The following is a 17,451-nucleotide window of genomic DNA, read 5'->3' on the forward strand; positions in this document are numbered from 1 at the left end:
TTCAGCTCAGGTCATGATCTCACAGCTCATGAGTTTGAGCCCCGCGTCGGGCTCTATGCTGACAGCTCAGAGCCTGGAGCCTGCTTCTGCTTCTGTCTCCCTCTCTCTCTGCCCCTAACCCACTCGCATTCTCTCTCTCAAAAATAAATAAACATTACAAATAAATAAACATTAAAAAAAATTAAAAATTTAGTTTTTATTTTTGGGCGAGAGAATACACGACCTGGGCAGAAGGGGAGAGACAGAGAGAGGGAGAGAGAGAATGAGTCTCAAGCAGGTTCCACACTGTCAGTGCAGAGCCTGAGATGGGACTCGAACTCACGAACCATGAGATCATGACCTGAGCTGAAATCAAGAGTCGGACCCTTAACTGACTGGGCCACCCAGGCACCCCCATCAAGGTATCTTTTGTCGTGCTTTTGGTACTTCATGTAAATCTAAGAAAGTATGAATTGTAGGAAATTCTTATCAAGTTAAACAGAAAGACAACACTGAATTGTATTCAAATCCAGTTTTATTAAAATTATTTGGCGATTTCAGGAGCAGTACAAAGTCTTTGACTATGACCGCTGCACACGTTTAGACAGGAGTTTAATGTTTTTTGGTCTGGTTTGTGTTTGGGTATGTGTACTTTTCTAAACCTTCTGTCCTTCCTTTCGTTACCAAATGACAAAGTTCCTTCCGTTTTTCTCTGTCTACAATACCTTACTACGTATAGGACAGGAATTTGTAAAGTAAGACTGAAAAAATAAAATCCATAGATCCAAAAATTTCTCTGCAAATATTAAGAACATACAAAGGATACTAAAGGCATCTACATTTAGTCCTCCAAGTAGCAAGGCGAGCATTTGACGTCTGTGGTTTCTTGTTTTTATTTATTGCTAATTACAGTTCAGGGACCAAAGCGTTTCCAAAAGCATCCTTCATTGACATTCCCACTGTGGTTCCCCTGAATTTAGAGGATAAAACCAAGAGAGTACTTGATTTGGCCCTTACAATTACAATGCTTATTTTCCCTTTAGTGGGATTTTTCTTCTGCAGTAGCTCAGGGCACTATTTGCTTGCTCAATGCCTTACAATTAGCGTCTGCTTTGTAGTAGATCTGGGTATTGGCTTTGTAAAACGTGTATTGTTGGACAGCAGATGGTGGGGAGGCCTCCCTGTCCAAGGCAAAACTTTTAGCAGACCTTAGAGTAAAACCTTAGAGGATTTGGTGCTTCTTAGTTGTTCTCCAGGGATCCTGAAACTGTCTGTAAGAAAGAAAGAAAGTTGTGTAAGAATCTTTTACACAAGACCTTTTCGGCTTGTTCCTAAGGAGTCCTGCTTTTTTAGCAGCGTACGTAAACTTGGCTTTGGCAGTGGAGCCCTGGAGTTTCATTCCTGTGATAAGACTATCTCTTGGGGATCAGAATGCAGAAAACCAAGCGGGGCAATCACCTGAGAAATTTCTGCCCTTGTTTCCCTCCAAGGCTGTGCTTTAAGATTTGTAAGGATGGCTTCCAGTATTGGATTTTCACGCACTGTCTATTTCTGGACATTCCTGTTATTAATTCAACATCATTCCCCCCTAAATGGCCAATTTATTTCACCACAGGGAGAACACTGCCATAAGGTGTCACTGGTGGCTGCCTTATTATTTTCAGGAGGAAAAACACTTAGTTCTTGAGAGGAAACATGTCATTAGAGCCTACTCTCATTTTATTTGTGGTCTAAATAGTATCACTACTCTTTTGCAATCAAAACAGGCCAGTGTATTTATAGCACCGGAACAGGGCCTTGACTTTGTGAAGGTTAACTATGCTAATGACTTGTGTTGTCGTAGTCAATCAGGTCTATGAACATTAAGTCCCGGCAATAACAGTTAGATCAAATAATATAGTTTTTATTCTTATTTCTCTAATAAATGAAGAAACATTTTCTTTTCTTTTCTTTTCTTTTTTTTGAGAGCACGCCTGCATGTGTGAGCAGGGGAAGGGCACAGGGAGAGGGAGAGAGAACCCCAAGCAGGTTCCCCGCTCAGCGTGGAGCTTGATGCAGGGTTTGATCTCAAGACCGTGAGATCATGACCTGAGCCAAAATCAAGAGTCAGATGTTTCACTGACTGAGCCACCCAGGCGCTCTGAAAAAACATTTTCTTTAGTAGTGAGCTTACATTTTTAAATTTGTCAATAAACAATTCTTTGCATCTAATTTACATTATTTTATTTAATTAATTTATTAAAAATTTTTTTCTATTTATTTATTTTTGAGAGAGAGACAGCGTGGGAGCAAGGGAGGGGCAGACAGGGAGACACAGAATCCGAGGCAGGCTCCAGGCTCCAAGCTGTCAGCACAGAGCCCAATGTGGCGCTCAAACTCAGGAACTGTGAGATCACGACCTGAGCCAAGTGGGATGCTTAACTGGCTGAGCCACCCAGGTGCCCCAAATCTATGTTATTTTAAATAAACTGAAAACATTGTCATATCGTCTCCAAAGAAGAAAAGAATTAGGATGTCAGGGGCCTTTGCACCAAGTTAAGGTTCATCTCATTCTTCTTTGAGAAAACTTTGAGAAAACTTACAGCAAGACATACAAACAATATCTAGAACAAGCAACACGTACAGTGTGTAATGTTGCCAACAGACAAAGCACTTAAGCCGAGAAGAGAGAAATTATACTTACAAATGGAATCCTGATTCCAAATTTGCTGTGGAATGTCATGGTGACTTTGTTTTTATGTCCTGTTCTTTGATCAAAGGCGTGGCATGTATCAAAAGGCGGGCTGTACAAGTGAAGGCTGACGGCAGGCTCTGTATGGCTGATATTCTCTACTCGATGTAAACCAATGGAATCTATACAATACCCAAGAAGGAAAAGCAGATGAAGGAGCTTAAATGACAAGTGCAGGTGAAAATCTGTCATCCTTCTAAGACCGTAAATCAATTTGATACCCCTCTACAATTACACCTGAAGAATTTTAAAAAGGCATCAATTCACAAATACAAAAAAAAAAGGGGGGACAAGATAAAGCATCAATAAAAGTTTGAGAGCTTGAAAGAAGATGAATAGCTTTACCAAGGACAGAAAGAGAAATCCTTAGCTACCCACGGGGAGAGCCAAAAATTAACCTGATATCTATCCTGATATATCTATATCTATATATTTACATATCTATATACACACAATATATATATGTAAATGAACCTCACTGTTATCTTTAAAAAGAGTTTTTTTCATTTTTTAGAGAGACAGAGCATGAGTGGGGAAGGGGACAGAGAGGGAGACACAGAATCCGAAGCAGGCTCCAGGCGCTGAGCTGTCAGCACAGAGCCCGACGAGGGGCTTGAACTCATGGACCTTGAGATCATGACCTGAAGTTGGATGCTTAATCGACTGAGCCACCCAGGCGCCCCATAACCTCACTTATATCTTGATATCATAAATATGTATACATAAATATATAATATCTGTATCTAAATCTGTATCTGGCTCAAAAGCTTAGGGACTGGCAGCACAGATACTTCTGGAAATGAGGATGAAGGCAGGGCTAAAAATTCAAGACCTGGTTGAAAAGCCTATTTAAGTAGAGGCTCTGATCTCTTTTACCACTTTTCCCCCATTCCCCAGAGTAGAAGTCTGAGATCTCTAGTCTAGAAGGAGTAGAATACATGAACTCAGGACTGGTGAAAAACAAGTGACTTAACATACTGAATGGTGAGATCCCTGCTTTCTTCACCACCTAGCTGCAGGAATGCTGCCAGACAGGATTGTTTTCTCAGCCGGTGGAGGGTGGAAATTCGAAGCAGCTTCTCAGAGAATCTGATTGGCTCCAGAATAAAGCTCTTAAAGACACTGCCATTGGCTGTTCGTCAAGGAAAAAGCTCTGCCAGATTATTCTAGAGTGAAGGCCAGTTGACAGACACCATTCTTGTGTTCAGAGCTATCAGTTAACTTTTTTTTTTTTGTCCCTGGTTTTCAAATATTAGCCCACAGCCAAGGCCCCTAGATATTTGAGCAAGATCTCTAGTATTGGAGCACGTGGGTGGCTTAGTGGGTTAAGCATCCAACTTCCACTCAGGTCATGATCTCAGAGTTCATGAGTCTGAGCTCTGCATCGTAGGGCTCTATGCTAAAAACAGCTCAGAGCCTGAAGGTGCTTCAGATTCTCTGTCCTCCTCTCCCTCTGCCCCTCCCCCACTTGCGCTCTGTCTCTCAGAAATTAATTTAAAATGTTCAAAAAAAAAAAAAAAGATCTCTAGTATTAAAAAGGGCCAGAGCAAACCTCCCAAAAAAACAACCTGAACAAACACTACTCAGGAGAAGACTTTAAAAAATCAGACAACCAGTTCAGGAGGTTTCCTAACTGAGCAACAGGAGTTTCAGAAATAGAACAAAACCAAACCCCAAAGAAATAACCTGAAAATATTTCCTGGATTAGAAGGACAGAGGTTTCCAGAATGAAAGAAACCACGGAGTACCCAACACAATGACTGAGAGTCGTGAAACAAGGGACATGACTGTAATGCTCGGGACAGGAAAAGATACCAAAAGAGAAGATCCCAAAGTTTCTAGAAAGAAAAAAATAGTTTCATGGAACGATTTAAGAATCAGAGTGGCAGCAGGCTTTCACAAAGACGACTGGAAACTAAAAGTCAAGGGATTGCCTTTCATAGTTCTGGGAGAAGATTCTAGGCTCTAATTCCATATCAATCATGTTGTAACGATGGACTATAGAGACTTTCAGGTGAATGAGGTCTCAGGAATTTACTTTCCACGAACCCTTTCTCACCAAGGGAGATGAGATTGAGGAGATGTTCCACCAAAATAAGGGCATGGACCAAGAAGGAAGCAGACAGCATATCAGGAAATAAGGGTATCAGCAAAAGGAGGAAACAGAGGGAAAGACTGAATGATGTGAAGGTACTCCAGGATGACAGCTGAGCCCTGGCTCGGAAACAAACCAATTCAAACTGAAGCAAGTCTAGGGGCCCTGGGGGAGAGGAAGGAAGGTAGAGAGGAAGGATGGAAGGAAGGAAGGAAGGAAGGAAGGAAGGAAGGAAGGAAGGAAGGAAGGAGAAAAGGAAGGAAGGAGAAAGAAAAGACAAAAACAATTTAAAAATATGTTGAGAAGAAATTTATAGTTAGGATAGAGTTTAAAGAATAATCAAGGAAGGAATTCAGGGTAATTTGTGTCGTTAATGTAGGCACCCAATTTGGTGCCTATTTTATGATTTGTGATTCATGATCTGGCTCCACGAGCTTGCGAGAGAGAATAGAAAAGCCTTTAAGCGGAAGACTGAAGTTCTCCTCCCGGTCAGATAATAGCCAAGACCGCCTTCCCCCAACTCACAACTTCTGGGATCTTCAGCAGTTTTCCTCACTTCCAAAAATGGGACATAATTCTCACAGGTGCAACCTCTTTGGTTCTATAGCTTACTGCTCATAAGACGCTGGCTTAAGAACAATCTTGAACACAAGTTCCACCTTCTTAAGGAATGACTGTCCCTTATGCAAATTATTATTTGTTTCTACAGGTGCACATGCATATGCTGTACCCAATGCAAGCCGTACAACCCTGCAAGCACAGACCCCACAAATCCTAGCCACCATCCTTTAGAGAAACCCTGGAAACTCCTGTCTAATACCTATTGTTAACAATCCCAGCATCCATCCATCCATCAGTCCGTCTATCCATCCGCCTCTGCCTCCTTTCCTTTATGCCCATGGGGTACCATCTTTCACAATAACCTTGAATCCTTCTTGGTGGTAGTTATGGACGTCAGACATGTCTACCATGTGCCTTTACGATAAGTAATTTGGTCTCCTTGTCCCAGTTTTCTCTTTCCTCCACCCTGTGTTGCATACTGCTACGGAATCCATCAAGACACTCCTGACAGAATTCTACTGACCAAAGCGGGCTCTTACATCAGCAGGTCGTGGGAGGCCCAGGCCCTGATCTCGCTTTACTCTCCTACTACTCCTGTCCAAGCCCACTGTCCCTTCTTCCCTCTGGCAAGACCATTCCTGAACAGTTTTCATTCTTTGCAATCATTGTGCCTCCCCTGCCCTCACACTGTTTCCTGTGCAGGAAACATCCTTCCCGCTGACCACTGTTCACCTGCACCCCTTCTCCTGCGTCTGTAAAAATCAAAGGTTGAATTTTTGAGGCCTTTGCTCTTACAGGAAATTCATCCACAGACCCATTCAGCTTATCCCACCCAATATTTTACCAATTGGCAATATTTCCCATAAAAAGGGGAATTTCCCACTTTGGTGGAAAAAGAAATCAGAACAAAGGGCTGGAAACGGACGGCGGCCACTGCCCCTTGGACAGTGTGGCTTGCACACACCAGTACCCCAGCCTTATTCCTGCCCTGCGTCACTCACTGCTTGGCTCTGGTAGGTTCTGCATCAAAGACCCTTGAAAAAAGCTTACTTATTCTTTAAGATCTAATCTAGTTTTGTAGACTCTGTGACTCCAGCTGAAAGTATTTATTCTGAAAGGCTCTGGGCTTTATTGTGAGTGACAAAGGCAACAAAATCGCTCTTAGAAATCTGGTGTGTCTTATACATACAGCAAGCCTCAAATAAAAGCTTCCTGTCACCTAAGAAACGAACATCTCTGTGTTTTGTGAATGGGAGAGAAAAGTTCCCATACAATCTGACCTTTGTAACTGGCTTGCATTCTTAAACTAATGAACAAATTCAGGCCAAGTATTAAAGCCAAAATGGGACTTTAAGATATAAGAAGAAAGGAGGCGCCTGGGTGGCTCAGTTGGTTAAGCCACAGACTCTTGGTTTTGGCTCAGGTCACAGTTTCACGGTTCGTGAGTTCGAGCCCCACATCAGGCTCTGCACTGACAGTGCTTGGGATTCTCTCTCTCCTTCTCTCAAAATAAATAAATAAACTTAAAAAAAAAAAAGATACAAGAAGCAGCTACATGACCAGAAAATCTCTGTAATATTTTACATCATTGGGATAGTATCCCAATTAAGAGTATGGTCTTTGGAATCGAATGGCTTGAGTTCAAATCCTGACTTGCACTAGGAGCTGAGGGACCTTGGCTGCATTACTTATTCTTCCTATGTGTTGGCAATCTCATCTATAAATGGGAATTAAAAATGATCTCCTATAATCATTAACAGGCTATTTGGAAAGTTACTATCCTCTTTAGAAATACGATGTTAGGGGCACCTGGGTGGCTCAGTCAGTTAAATGTCCGAACTCGGCTCAGGTCGTGATCTCGTGGTTTGTGAGGTCCACCCCGCGTCAGGCTCTGTGCTGACAGCTCAGCGCCTGGAGCCTGCTTCGGATTCTGTGTCTCCTTCTCTCTCTGTCCACACCCCCACCCTCTGCTCGCACTCTGTCTCTCTCTCTCTCTCTCTTTCTCTCTCTCTCTCTCTCTCAAAATAAATAAATAAACAACATTAAAAAAAAATACAGATGTTAATCACAGACTGTTCTTGAAAAGCATTTGGCTCTGCCAAATCACCTTTAGGAAAAAGAATGAATTCTTGGTTAGAGAGCTAGAAATCCCTGCTAAATAACGTGCTTTGTAAAAGCTCCCTTGAGAATACTCTTAAGTATGCTGTATACATTTTATAAACAACAAGGACTATAGCTCACATTTCTAATTGTTTCCAGAACGTTTCTAACACAAAGACTAATATTTTCCACATAGCCTCACTCCCTTATTAAAACAATCTACTTTTGTAAATTTGTATTCGATTCTAACTGTCCTAAGACTTGGCAGGAAATGCCTTTTCAGTGGACGCTAATCTACGTGCATATATTTTGAATAAGTGATTCCAATTCAGACGCAAAACTTTAAAAACAAAACCAACTGCTTTTTAGGCCATTTTCCAAGTATCTGAAGTCACGACTCCATGATCCAAATTCGGCTGTACATGTGCAAGTAAGCAATATTGCAGATGGGGGTTCAAGGCTTTTCCCGCTCGCCCTTAAAGAAAGAAAGGTGTTGGATGTTACCGTTGATGTAGGCACACTGGTTTTCTCTCAAGATTCTTTCAGACTTCTTGATCATCTCGTTGGACTTTTTGTCAGGCCAGGCAAATAATGTCTCCTTTAGATTTCCCTGCAGCATCTTCAGAAAGCAGTGGGAGTCAGTGTGATCATGGATGCTGCTATATATACACAAAGAGACAACTGAGCTCAGTAAATGGTCCAGGCCCCACGCGTGCAGTAAGTCTGCCCAGAGCTTCCCGCCACATCCTATCATGAGGACAGGTCACAAACCACTTCAGCTGTATTTGTAAAGGTCATCAATTTACAATTAACATTGTTCAGGGCGACATATAAGATACAGTAAAACCTTGGATTGCGAGGAACTTGTTCTAGGAGTGCTCTGCAAGATGAGCGAACATTTTTCTTTTTTAATGTTTATTTTTGAGAGCCAGAGAGAGACACAGTGTGAGTGGGGAAGGGGCAGAGAGAGAGGGAGACACAGAATCTGAAGCAGGCTCCAGGTTCTGAGCTGTCAGCACAGAGCCTGACGCAGGGCTCGAACTCGTGAACCGTGAGATCATGACGTGAGCTGAAGTCGGACGCTTAACCGACTGAGCCACCCAGGTGACCCAACGAGTGAACATTTCTAATAAATTTTAACTTGATAAACAAGAAATGTATGGCAATACATATCACATGATCACAACTGAGCCAATGGTTCTTGAAATTGGCTGTGATACACAAGTGCTTTGGATTATACGCATGTTTCCAAAATGAATTATATTCACAAACCAAGGTTGTACTGTACTATGGCTTTCGTATCAATGTACATATGGCATTTTTATCTTCTTTTATCTTCTCCAAGACATAACTTTTAATAACTTGGTTAAGCTGGGCTACAACTTGATTATACAATTACATTAGGGAAAATCTGGAAAGAATAAAGATAATTATCTACAATAACTGTGTCTCACTTATAAGATCATGTAACATAGTGTTTTTTTCCTCACCCCAGGCCTTTTCTCTCTTTTCCTTCGAGGGACAAAAGATATGTATATGGATGTTAACACCCAGAAGTTATACTGTAATAATGTTAACATTTTGTAGGTTTAAAGTATTCCACCTGTGATTAACTCTCAATAACGGAGGGAGAAAGAAAGGACATTGGATTTGCAGGAAATATTTATTCATGTAATCGTAAACGGTATTTCAGTTTAATAAGTAGCATTAGCCATAGGGTTGATTAAAAGATAGGAAGCCATATATGTCATTAGCATTTAATGCCTATGTTGAATCCATTAAACTGTAAGGATTCATAAAACTGTAAGAACTCATTTCCTAAACTCACAGAGCCTAGTCCCACTTTCGACATATAATCTACTTCCAAAATATACTGGAAGAATGGATGCAACCAACTCCATTCCATATGAGTAAATAGATGTCCTCGAGATAGACCTGACTCGCCCCCAAATCTCATAAATTCAGGTTTTCTTTCTCCCATCAAAAATGGGTCTGCAATTTTTGTTTGTACCATTCTCAAAAGCCTGAGAAGGATCTGTTTACAGAGATAGCAACTCACAAATGTATCAACTAAAGACAAATGAAGGAACCAAGTTTCAAAGAATTGGAATTAGTTTAAGCTGCCTTACCCTCCACATAAAAAATTAAAAAGAAAACTAAAAAATTAACAGTCAACAATTAACTTGACACAGAAAGAAATTTTCTGAACTGGTGAACTGCTTTTCTAGGTCCAGATGTGGACACTTTGGTCTTTGGTCCTGCAATTCATTGCATATCTCAAAGCACCACAAAGGTCAAGTTTTAGCAAAATTCCATATATACTTAACTCCACAGAAGACAGAGATGAAGTTAAACTGGTTACATACATCTTTTGATTTACGACTCATTTTGGGGGGCTGGTTTTGACACTCAGGGTGTATGCCTAACTCCCTGACCCTAATTCCCGTAAAAATTTTTGTTGGGACGTTGTAAACAAAATAATTGTAACATGAGATGTGTTAGTGCTCCCAAGACCTGTGACCATTCTGGCACTGTACTTTCTTACACTGGAACAGAGAATTAGTAAGTATCTGCAAATGAATAATTGTATTACCTGCCATGTCCTTCACCCCAACAGAGAATCATTAGATTAAATTTTCCATTTCCTTCATCCACAAGATTTCGGGTATACCTAAAAGGAAGGTATTCAGAAGTTTGAATCTGGTTGATGAAATATGCACTGGGAAAAAGAAGTGTGTCACAAAGTATGGCTGGTTGACAAATGCTAACATTTCCTCCTCCAAACAAAATGAAAACAAATAATTTTTCACAGTTCAACATTTTGGACATTTTTTGTATTTTGAACCACCATGTTTATAGATGTTCCGTTTTAATTAATGGCACAAAAAAGATAACGGGGAAAAAAGGAAATTCTTTGATTCTCCACATGACAGCCTCGAGCTGATAAAAAGAGTCAGTTTCTCACAGAGGTATTTGCAGAGTGCATTGCTGCTGTATATGCAAAAAAGTTGCTATTGCTTTCTTTTTCCTCTTGTAAGCTAAACCATAAGAAACAAGGTTTCATTACACAGCTGTTTTTAGAATTCTCCATAATTTTTGCTATAGCCCAGACACAAACCACATTCAAAGCACTCATGATTTAAAGTCCTCTACAAATAGGGTGGGGATTGATTTCAGTATACAACAAAGGAAATTTACATGAGCATAGTTAAGTAACACTCTAAAACTTTTCCAGGAGAAACCAGCAACTGGCCCCCTCAAAAAAATCCCAAATCAAAACCACCACAAGCCCATCATCAGGGAAAAAAACCCAAAAAACCACAACAACCCACTTTCAAATTTCTATTGATCAAAGGGGTACCATCCAGGGGTGCGTGGGTGGGTCAGTTAGTTAAGCCACAGACTTCTGCTTAGGTCATGATCTTGCCCTCCAGGAGCTCAAGCCCCAGGCGGGACTCTGGGCTGACAGCTCAGAGCCTGGAGGCTGCTTCCGATTCTGTCTCCCTCTCTCTCTCTCTGCCCCTCCCCTGCTCATGCTGTCTCAGTTTCTCAAAAGTAAATAAACATTTTAAAAAAAAGGGGGGGTATCACCCATACCATCTAATTAGTAAAGTTTGATCGTTATGACATTCATTTAGATTTATTTATTTATTTATTTTTTTTTTCATTTAGATTTATTTTTTAAGAGAAGGAATCTTTACCCCTTATTTGGGGTACTGTTTGATCACAGAGTCATCTGTTCACTTATGTCCCTAATGCTCCTTTCTCCCCTTTCTTCCAGCAAGGCAGGAAGCCAGGTGCTGGCAGAGGGAGAGAGTGGATTAGTAAGTGCTATTCAGATGTCAGTCATCCTAAATTTGTAGCCCTTGAGGACCTACCAAGAGGCTGTGCATACAGCCTTTAATTCACAATAAACTACATTTTGTTACACACACACACACACACACACACACACACATACACACACACAGACTCTTTCTCCCTCTACCAGTCTTAGGGGACCCCCTCTTGCTTCTCTGGGACTGTTCCTAGAGAAATTACCGTCTGGCTCACACTAGAATATATTCTTAATTTTTTTTTTTTTTTGGTAGTGTTTATTTTTGAGAGAGAGAGAGACAGAGCGCCAGCAGGGGGAGGGGCAGACAGAGAGGGAGACACAGAAACTGAAGCAGGCTCCAGGCTCTGAGCTGTCAGCACAGAGCTTGACGTGAACCTACGAACTGACATGAACCCATGACCCGAGCAGAAGTCCAGTGCTAACCCACTGAGCCACCCAGGCGCCCCACACTGGAACATATTCTGTCCTGGTTCTTCTGTACTGGCCTTCCCAGGGTCAGAGATCAGACAGAATCCTTTGCAGTGCTATGATACCTATTCCACACACACACAAATACTGCCCAAATGATTTCTGCTCTCCCACCTTTCTCCAAATGCCCACCCATTTATCTTCATTAGTTGTGCTCCGCATACCCATGCAATAGATCAATCCAAATGCTTGCATCTCAAGTGATTTAATTAGAGCTTGTCGGTCAAGATGAACTCAAAGCCTGGGGAAATGGCATTGTTCTATAGATAAAGTGCCCTCAGCCTACCCTGGTTGATGAATTTCACTTGATCAATAATCTACCTTGAAAGCGAACTATTATCACATCATCTGTCTGCAGTAAGTTTAGTAGTTGTTTGGAGGGAGGGCTCTGGGCTGTGGGACAACAACGCTAATTTGAATCCTGGAGCTGCTCCCTGATAGAAGTATGACCTGACGCAGGTAATCCAACCTTTTTATTAATGCCTACCACTCATCATCTGCAAAAAAAAAAAAAAAAAAAAAAAAAAAAAAAAGGCAAGAAATTGTACCTATCTCACAGGGCTGTCATGAGGTACATGAGTTAATACAAGCATAAGGTAAGGAGTATCTGGGCCATAATAAGCCCTTGCTTGCTTGGAGCTAATGGCAAAATTAAAAAGTGGCCTCCGGTAGCTTTACCGGCAACCACTTCAGGATAGGAACCGAAGGAATTTCCTGGAGCCACTGCAAGCAGCGAATGGGATCTTACAAAGGCTTCACATTTTTATTTCAAGCCCTAAAATGCAGAGGAAACTGCCCTTGCTGACAAACACGCTATGTTTAGGTGGTTTAGGTGAGGGGACTAACAAAAACTGTTCCCAAGGAACACAATCTCGGTTTATTCTTATCTTTCAGGGATCCTCCTCTCCCTACCCTCAGCCCGACTAACCAGAAAGACTGAATCGCGAGCCGCCCGTCGGCAAAGAAGCCCTCACCCTTCAGGGTGATTCAGGTTTACTTCTGGCCCCGGACGACTGGTAGGGAGATTCATTTGTATTGGTATCACCGAGCGAGGGCTGCCACGGGCCCCCTCGCTCCATCACATGTGGCAAAGGCAGCGGTCTTCAACTGACATTCCGGAGGGCCTCAGAACTGAGGATTCGAGAAAGCACAACTGCTTGGGGGGCGCTCAAAGAGAAGCAGCCCTTCAACGCACACCCCTGATCGTGGGTTGAAACAAACCCGCAGTCCGGGAAGTTAAATGGGTTTGGGAGGGGCGGCACAAGTTGAAAAACAGCAGCAGCTGGGAACCCCACGACGCTATTTTCTATCGGCAAATAAATAAATAAATAAATAAATAAATAAATAAATAAAATGCGCGTTGGCAGGTGCCTGGCTGCAGGCGATCGAGTGATGGAGAACTGGCGGGGAGGGGAATCGAGTCCTCCAGCCGCCACCCCTGTCTCCCGGGGGCACGCTCCGACATTCCGGCCAGTCGGTCCCCCCGGGCGGCGGGCCCGGCGGAGAATGAGTGCTTGGGGCCACCGGGGGTCCCCCCACCCCGCGCCGCGGCGGCCGGGGCGAGCGACTGCGCCGGAGGGCAGGGCAGTGCTCCCGGGGCCCGGAGAAGGCGGTGCACCGGCACGAAGAGGACAAAACCCTCTGCGGCCGAGCGGTGGCCTCCGCACCCGGAGCCTGCCGCAGTCTCCGGCCAGGCGGGGATGATCCACGTTTCGCCCAAAGCGCCGAGCCGCGGGCGAGCAGGCGTAGCGCGGGGGGTGCGGGAAAGGCTGACGAGAGGCGGGCCCGGAGCGGCCAGACCCCTCCTCCGCCGCGCCCTCGGATCCCTCTTCGGACCCGGATCCCGCGCCGGGGCTCCCGCGGCCAGGGCTAGGGCGCGCTCACCTGTACTGGTCGAACTTGGCGTACACTGCCCACTCGGCGGGGTCGCTCTCGTAGGCTTCCATGACGGCCTGCACCTCCTCCACGTTGACCTCCTCGCCGGCGAAAAGCTGGTGCAAGATGCGGATCAGATCCGCCAGGGTCCGCGGCTTTAGCACCTCGGTCTGCTCCATCCCTCGCCGAGCTGGCGGCGCGCGCGGCTCTCCGGTGCGGGAGCTGAGCGAACCGAGGAGCCGGCGGCGAGGGGCCTTAGCTGCTGGCTGGACGGCTACACACGCTCGAGCGCCGCAGCCGAAGGAACGCCCCCCACCAAGACGGCAAGAGACCCCTCCCGATGTCCTCCAGCGGCGTGGCGGATCCGGGCTCGCAGGGGACGCGCCGCGCACACAAATCAGGACCAAATCGGCTGTCTTGGGCGGCCCCGGCCCTTTTTAAGCTCTCGGAGTCAGCGGGACTGTACCAACGGCTCTCGGAGGGTGGGGAGAGGCGGGGAGCGAGCTGGGCAGCCGGGCGGAGGCGGCGAGAGCGTGCGGACAAGGTCCACGCAGGCGGCCCCGCGCCCCCCGACAACGCAGCGCTCTCGGGAGCCCCCGTCTCGGCGTCCGCGCGCTCGCGGTGGGCTTCGCGCGGGGTGTCCGCCACCTCCGCGCGGCGCATTGTGTCCGCCCATCCCAGCCCCTCTGCCCGCGCCCCCTCCCTCCGCCCCCAGCTACTCTGGGAGGCTCCCCTCCGCCGCTGTGGTTGGCGACACTGGGACGTAGACAGAAGGGATAGGGAGGACGCTGGGGGGACCCGGCGGAGGGCGAAGGAAAGCGATCCTCGCTTCCAAACGGAGCTGAGGTTATGAAGAGCTTGCGAAGGTTGACGATGGAGTGCACTCTCTAGCTGGAGAGCTACTGTTTTGTCGATTGACACTGTCCATAATATGCTCCAGGCTAGGTGGGGGGAAAAATGGAAGTCTTTCTTGAAAAAAAAAAAAAAAAAAAAAAAGAAATGCACTATACTGAAAGTACATTTTTCACAAAGGACACTCGGGACTCTAGCAAGATTAGTGAAACGAAGGAAGGCCAGGTAACCCTGTCTGATTTTAAAATCAAACATTTCCTTTCAGATAATATATATTCAGTGCAAAGACCTGATGTGTCAATTAATGGTGAAAAGAAATGCTCTTCCGGGCTCCTAATGCAATAATTTATAGGGTTCTAATTATACTATTAAACTCAAATCTAGGCGTGCGCATGAATGAGCCTACTGGTTAGGGAAACATTTTCTGTGCTGTGCAGGGCACTTGGCATGCTTTGTGAACAACGCAAATTGAGTAGGAATGAAAATAAATGTGAGGGACGGGAGAAATGCAAGTCTAGATTCATTCTCATTATAAATGGACCCAGGGAAGAGTTCAAATTCAATGTTCTTAAAGGCGTAAATTTATGAAAGACTGCTCTTTGCATCAATGTATGTGTGTCTATTTTAAATTTACTTGTGCCGCCTAAGGTCTCACTTTGTAAGTTTTTCGAGAAAGAGAGAGAGAGAGAGAGAGAGAGAGAGAGAGAGAGAGAGAGAGACAGCACCAGTTGGGGAGGGGCACAGAGAGAGAGAGAGAGAGAGGGAGAGGGAGAATCCCAAGCAGACTCCATGTCAACAGCTCAGAGATCAGGAGTCTGAAGCTTAACCTTCAGTGCCACTGAGGTGCCCCATAAGGTCTAATTTTGTTTTTTTAAGTTTATTTTTTTGAGAGAGAGAGGGAGAGAGATAGCACCAGATGGTAAGGGGCAGAGAGAGAGAGAGAGAGAGAGAGAGAGAGAGAGAGAGAGAGAGAATCCCAGCAGACTCTATGCTATCAGCTCAAAGATCGGAAGTCTGAAGCTTCACCTTCAGAGCCACTGAGGTGCCCCATAAGGTCTTATTTTAAACATCCCTGGTTAAACTGATTATACTGCAAGTATTCTAACAATGTTGTTAGGAAATAAAAATGACAGTTCAATCCCCATTGTTCAAAAAAAGGTAGAAGGCACTCCAGAACACAACCTTTGGTGATATATGTTGCTGAGAGGTGGTTAGCTGGGGACAGAGTACATTGTACAGTTTTTATTGTTTACTCAAAATTATTTTTTTTATTCTTGTCAATGTTTTCTATTGGGTCTCTTAATTGCTTCATTTCAGCTATCCTAATCTACATTCACTGGCTCTTCTTCTGGACTTTCAAAGACTTCTAGAATCTACCTAATATACCCATATTCACACATTCATATTCATTGCCTCTCTTCTCTAAACCTTCCCGCAAACTCACAATTTCATTGGTCACTTCTGTGCGGATGCCTCCCACATCTCCCTAATTTTACATACTGAGAGCAATCTCTATTTAACATCTTTTGGCATCTAAAATGCAAGATATTTGGAACTCCTTCCAAGCAAGCTTTTCAACTCCTGGAGTTTCTACTTCTTTTCTTCTTCTTCTTCTTTTTTTTTTTTTTTTAAGTTTTTATTTATTTATTTTGAGATAGAGAGTGATGGAGGGGCAGAGAGAGAAGGAGAGAGAGAATCCCAAGCAGGCTCAGCACTGCCAGCACAGAGCCCTATGTGGGGCTCAAGCCATAAGACCTAACCTGAGCCGAAACCAAGAGTCAGATGCTTAACCGACTGAGCCACATAGGTGCCCCTGGAGTTTCTATTTCTGCAGTGAGGCTACCTTGACTCAAAAGCCACATCCACCACTGCCTACCCTTTCTTTGCTTCATTCTGAAATCCTTCAACCCAATGCCAAATTTTGTACCTCCATATATTTTGTGATTTCCTGCTTTTCTATTCTTAACTGCTACTGCACTTGCTCAAGCTGAATAATTTTGGCTGGATAATTGTACTGACCTCCTAAACTGTATTCCTTAGTTCCAGCTCCGCCCCCACCCCTCATGCCTTGTCAAAGCTTTTCTTCACAGCCACCAGATTCATTATCCTAAGGCAACAACTAAGGATGTTGTTTCCCAGATACTTTCAATAACTCTTATTTCCAACACATATGGTTTGTCAGGCTGGCATTCAAAGTTCTACACCTTTGGTTCTAAATAACGTTTTTCATCTTTCACCTTTTGCCATTCTTCCCCCCTCCCCCCCCCCCCAATATATCTTCCAGTGAAATGGGATTAGTGACTATTTCTGGTGCTTACCCAATCCATTCTTTTGCTTTAGCTTTTCCTTTTGACTAGATTCTAGAAGGCTGTTTCTATGTCCAAATCTGAAGGACTTAGCTCAAATGCCTTCCTTCAAATAAGCTGTAGTATTTCTCCCTGAACTGGTACAATAATCAGTATCTTTTTTAGGGCACTTAACTACGTCAGAGCATGTATCCCAGTTGCTATGTGCATCATCTTAACAGGGAGAACCTTTAGGACAGACTCTGTTTACGTTTTATTTTCATATCCCCCTCGCTGCCCAGCACACATTGCATTGTGTATGCAGGAATGGCAAAGTTAGGAAAAGCATAGGTAATTGGCTAGGGCAATTGGATTGCTAGTTTTTCTTTAGGGATCCTGGGGTAGTGAATTCAAATCCAAGAGACTTGTTTCTTTCAAGTATTTTTGGATTCTTTGCAAAGGACACCTGAATTCTTCAAGGGGGTGGAGGAGGAGGAAAGAAGGAGAAGGAAAAAAGAGGAAGAGGGGGAGGAGGAGGAAAGGAGGAGGAGGGGAAGGAGGAGAAAGTGATTGCCATTACAGGCTCTGTTAACATAAGTAGAATACCCAGGTCCAGGGATGTAGGTTCACTGCACTTTGCATCGCGAAGGGCAAGGATTATCACATT

General features: G+C 44.1%; 1 protein-coding gene across 1 annotated transcript; it reads right to left on the minus strand.

Annotated features, from left to right (window-relative positions):
* Positions 1 to 496: 496 nt before the first annotated feature.
* CDO1 (cysteine dioxygenase type 1) lies at positions 497 to 13,826 on the minus strand. Its single transcript, XM_003980666.6, has 5 exons — positions 13,657 to 13,826; positions 10,060 to 10,137; positions 7,971 to 8,125; positions 2,663 to 2,832; positions 497 to 1,250 (listed from the first exon to the last, which is right to left on the minus strand). Exons 1-5 carry the CDS (start codon positions 13,824 to 13,826, stop codon positions 1,221 to 1,223), a joined length of 603 nt encoding a protein of 200 aa, XP_003980715.1. The 3' UTR covers positions 497 to 1,220.
* Positions 13,827 to 17,451: the final 3,625 nt, after the last annotated feature.

This window comes from Felis catus, chromosome A1 (genome assembly GCF_018350175.1).
Source record: "Felis catus isolate Fca126 chromosome A1, F.catus_Fca126_mat1.0, whole genome shotgun sequence".
NCBI lineage: Eukaryota > Metazoa > Chordata > Mammalia > Carnivora > Felidae > Felis > Felis catus.

Bases quoted from the DNA above. Each gene is read 5' to 3' on its own strand.
- CDO1 (XM_003980666.6), bottom strand. From the start codon at position 13,826: ATGGAGCAGACCGAGGTGCTAAAGCCGCGGACCCTGGCGGATCTGATC. The intron at 10,138-13,656 runs GTGAGCGCGCCC...CCTTCCTTTTAG, and splicing joins GCCAAGTTCGACCAGTACAG to GTATACCCGAAATCTTGTGG. The intron at 2,833-7,970 runs GTAACATCCAAC...GGTATTGTATAG, and splicing joins CCAGTGTGCCTACATCAACG to ATTCCATTGGTTTACATCGA.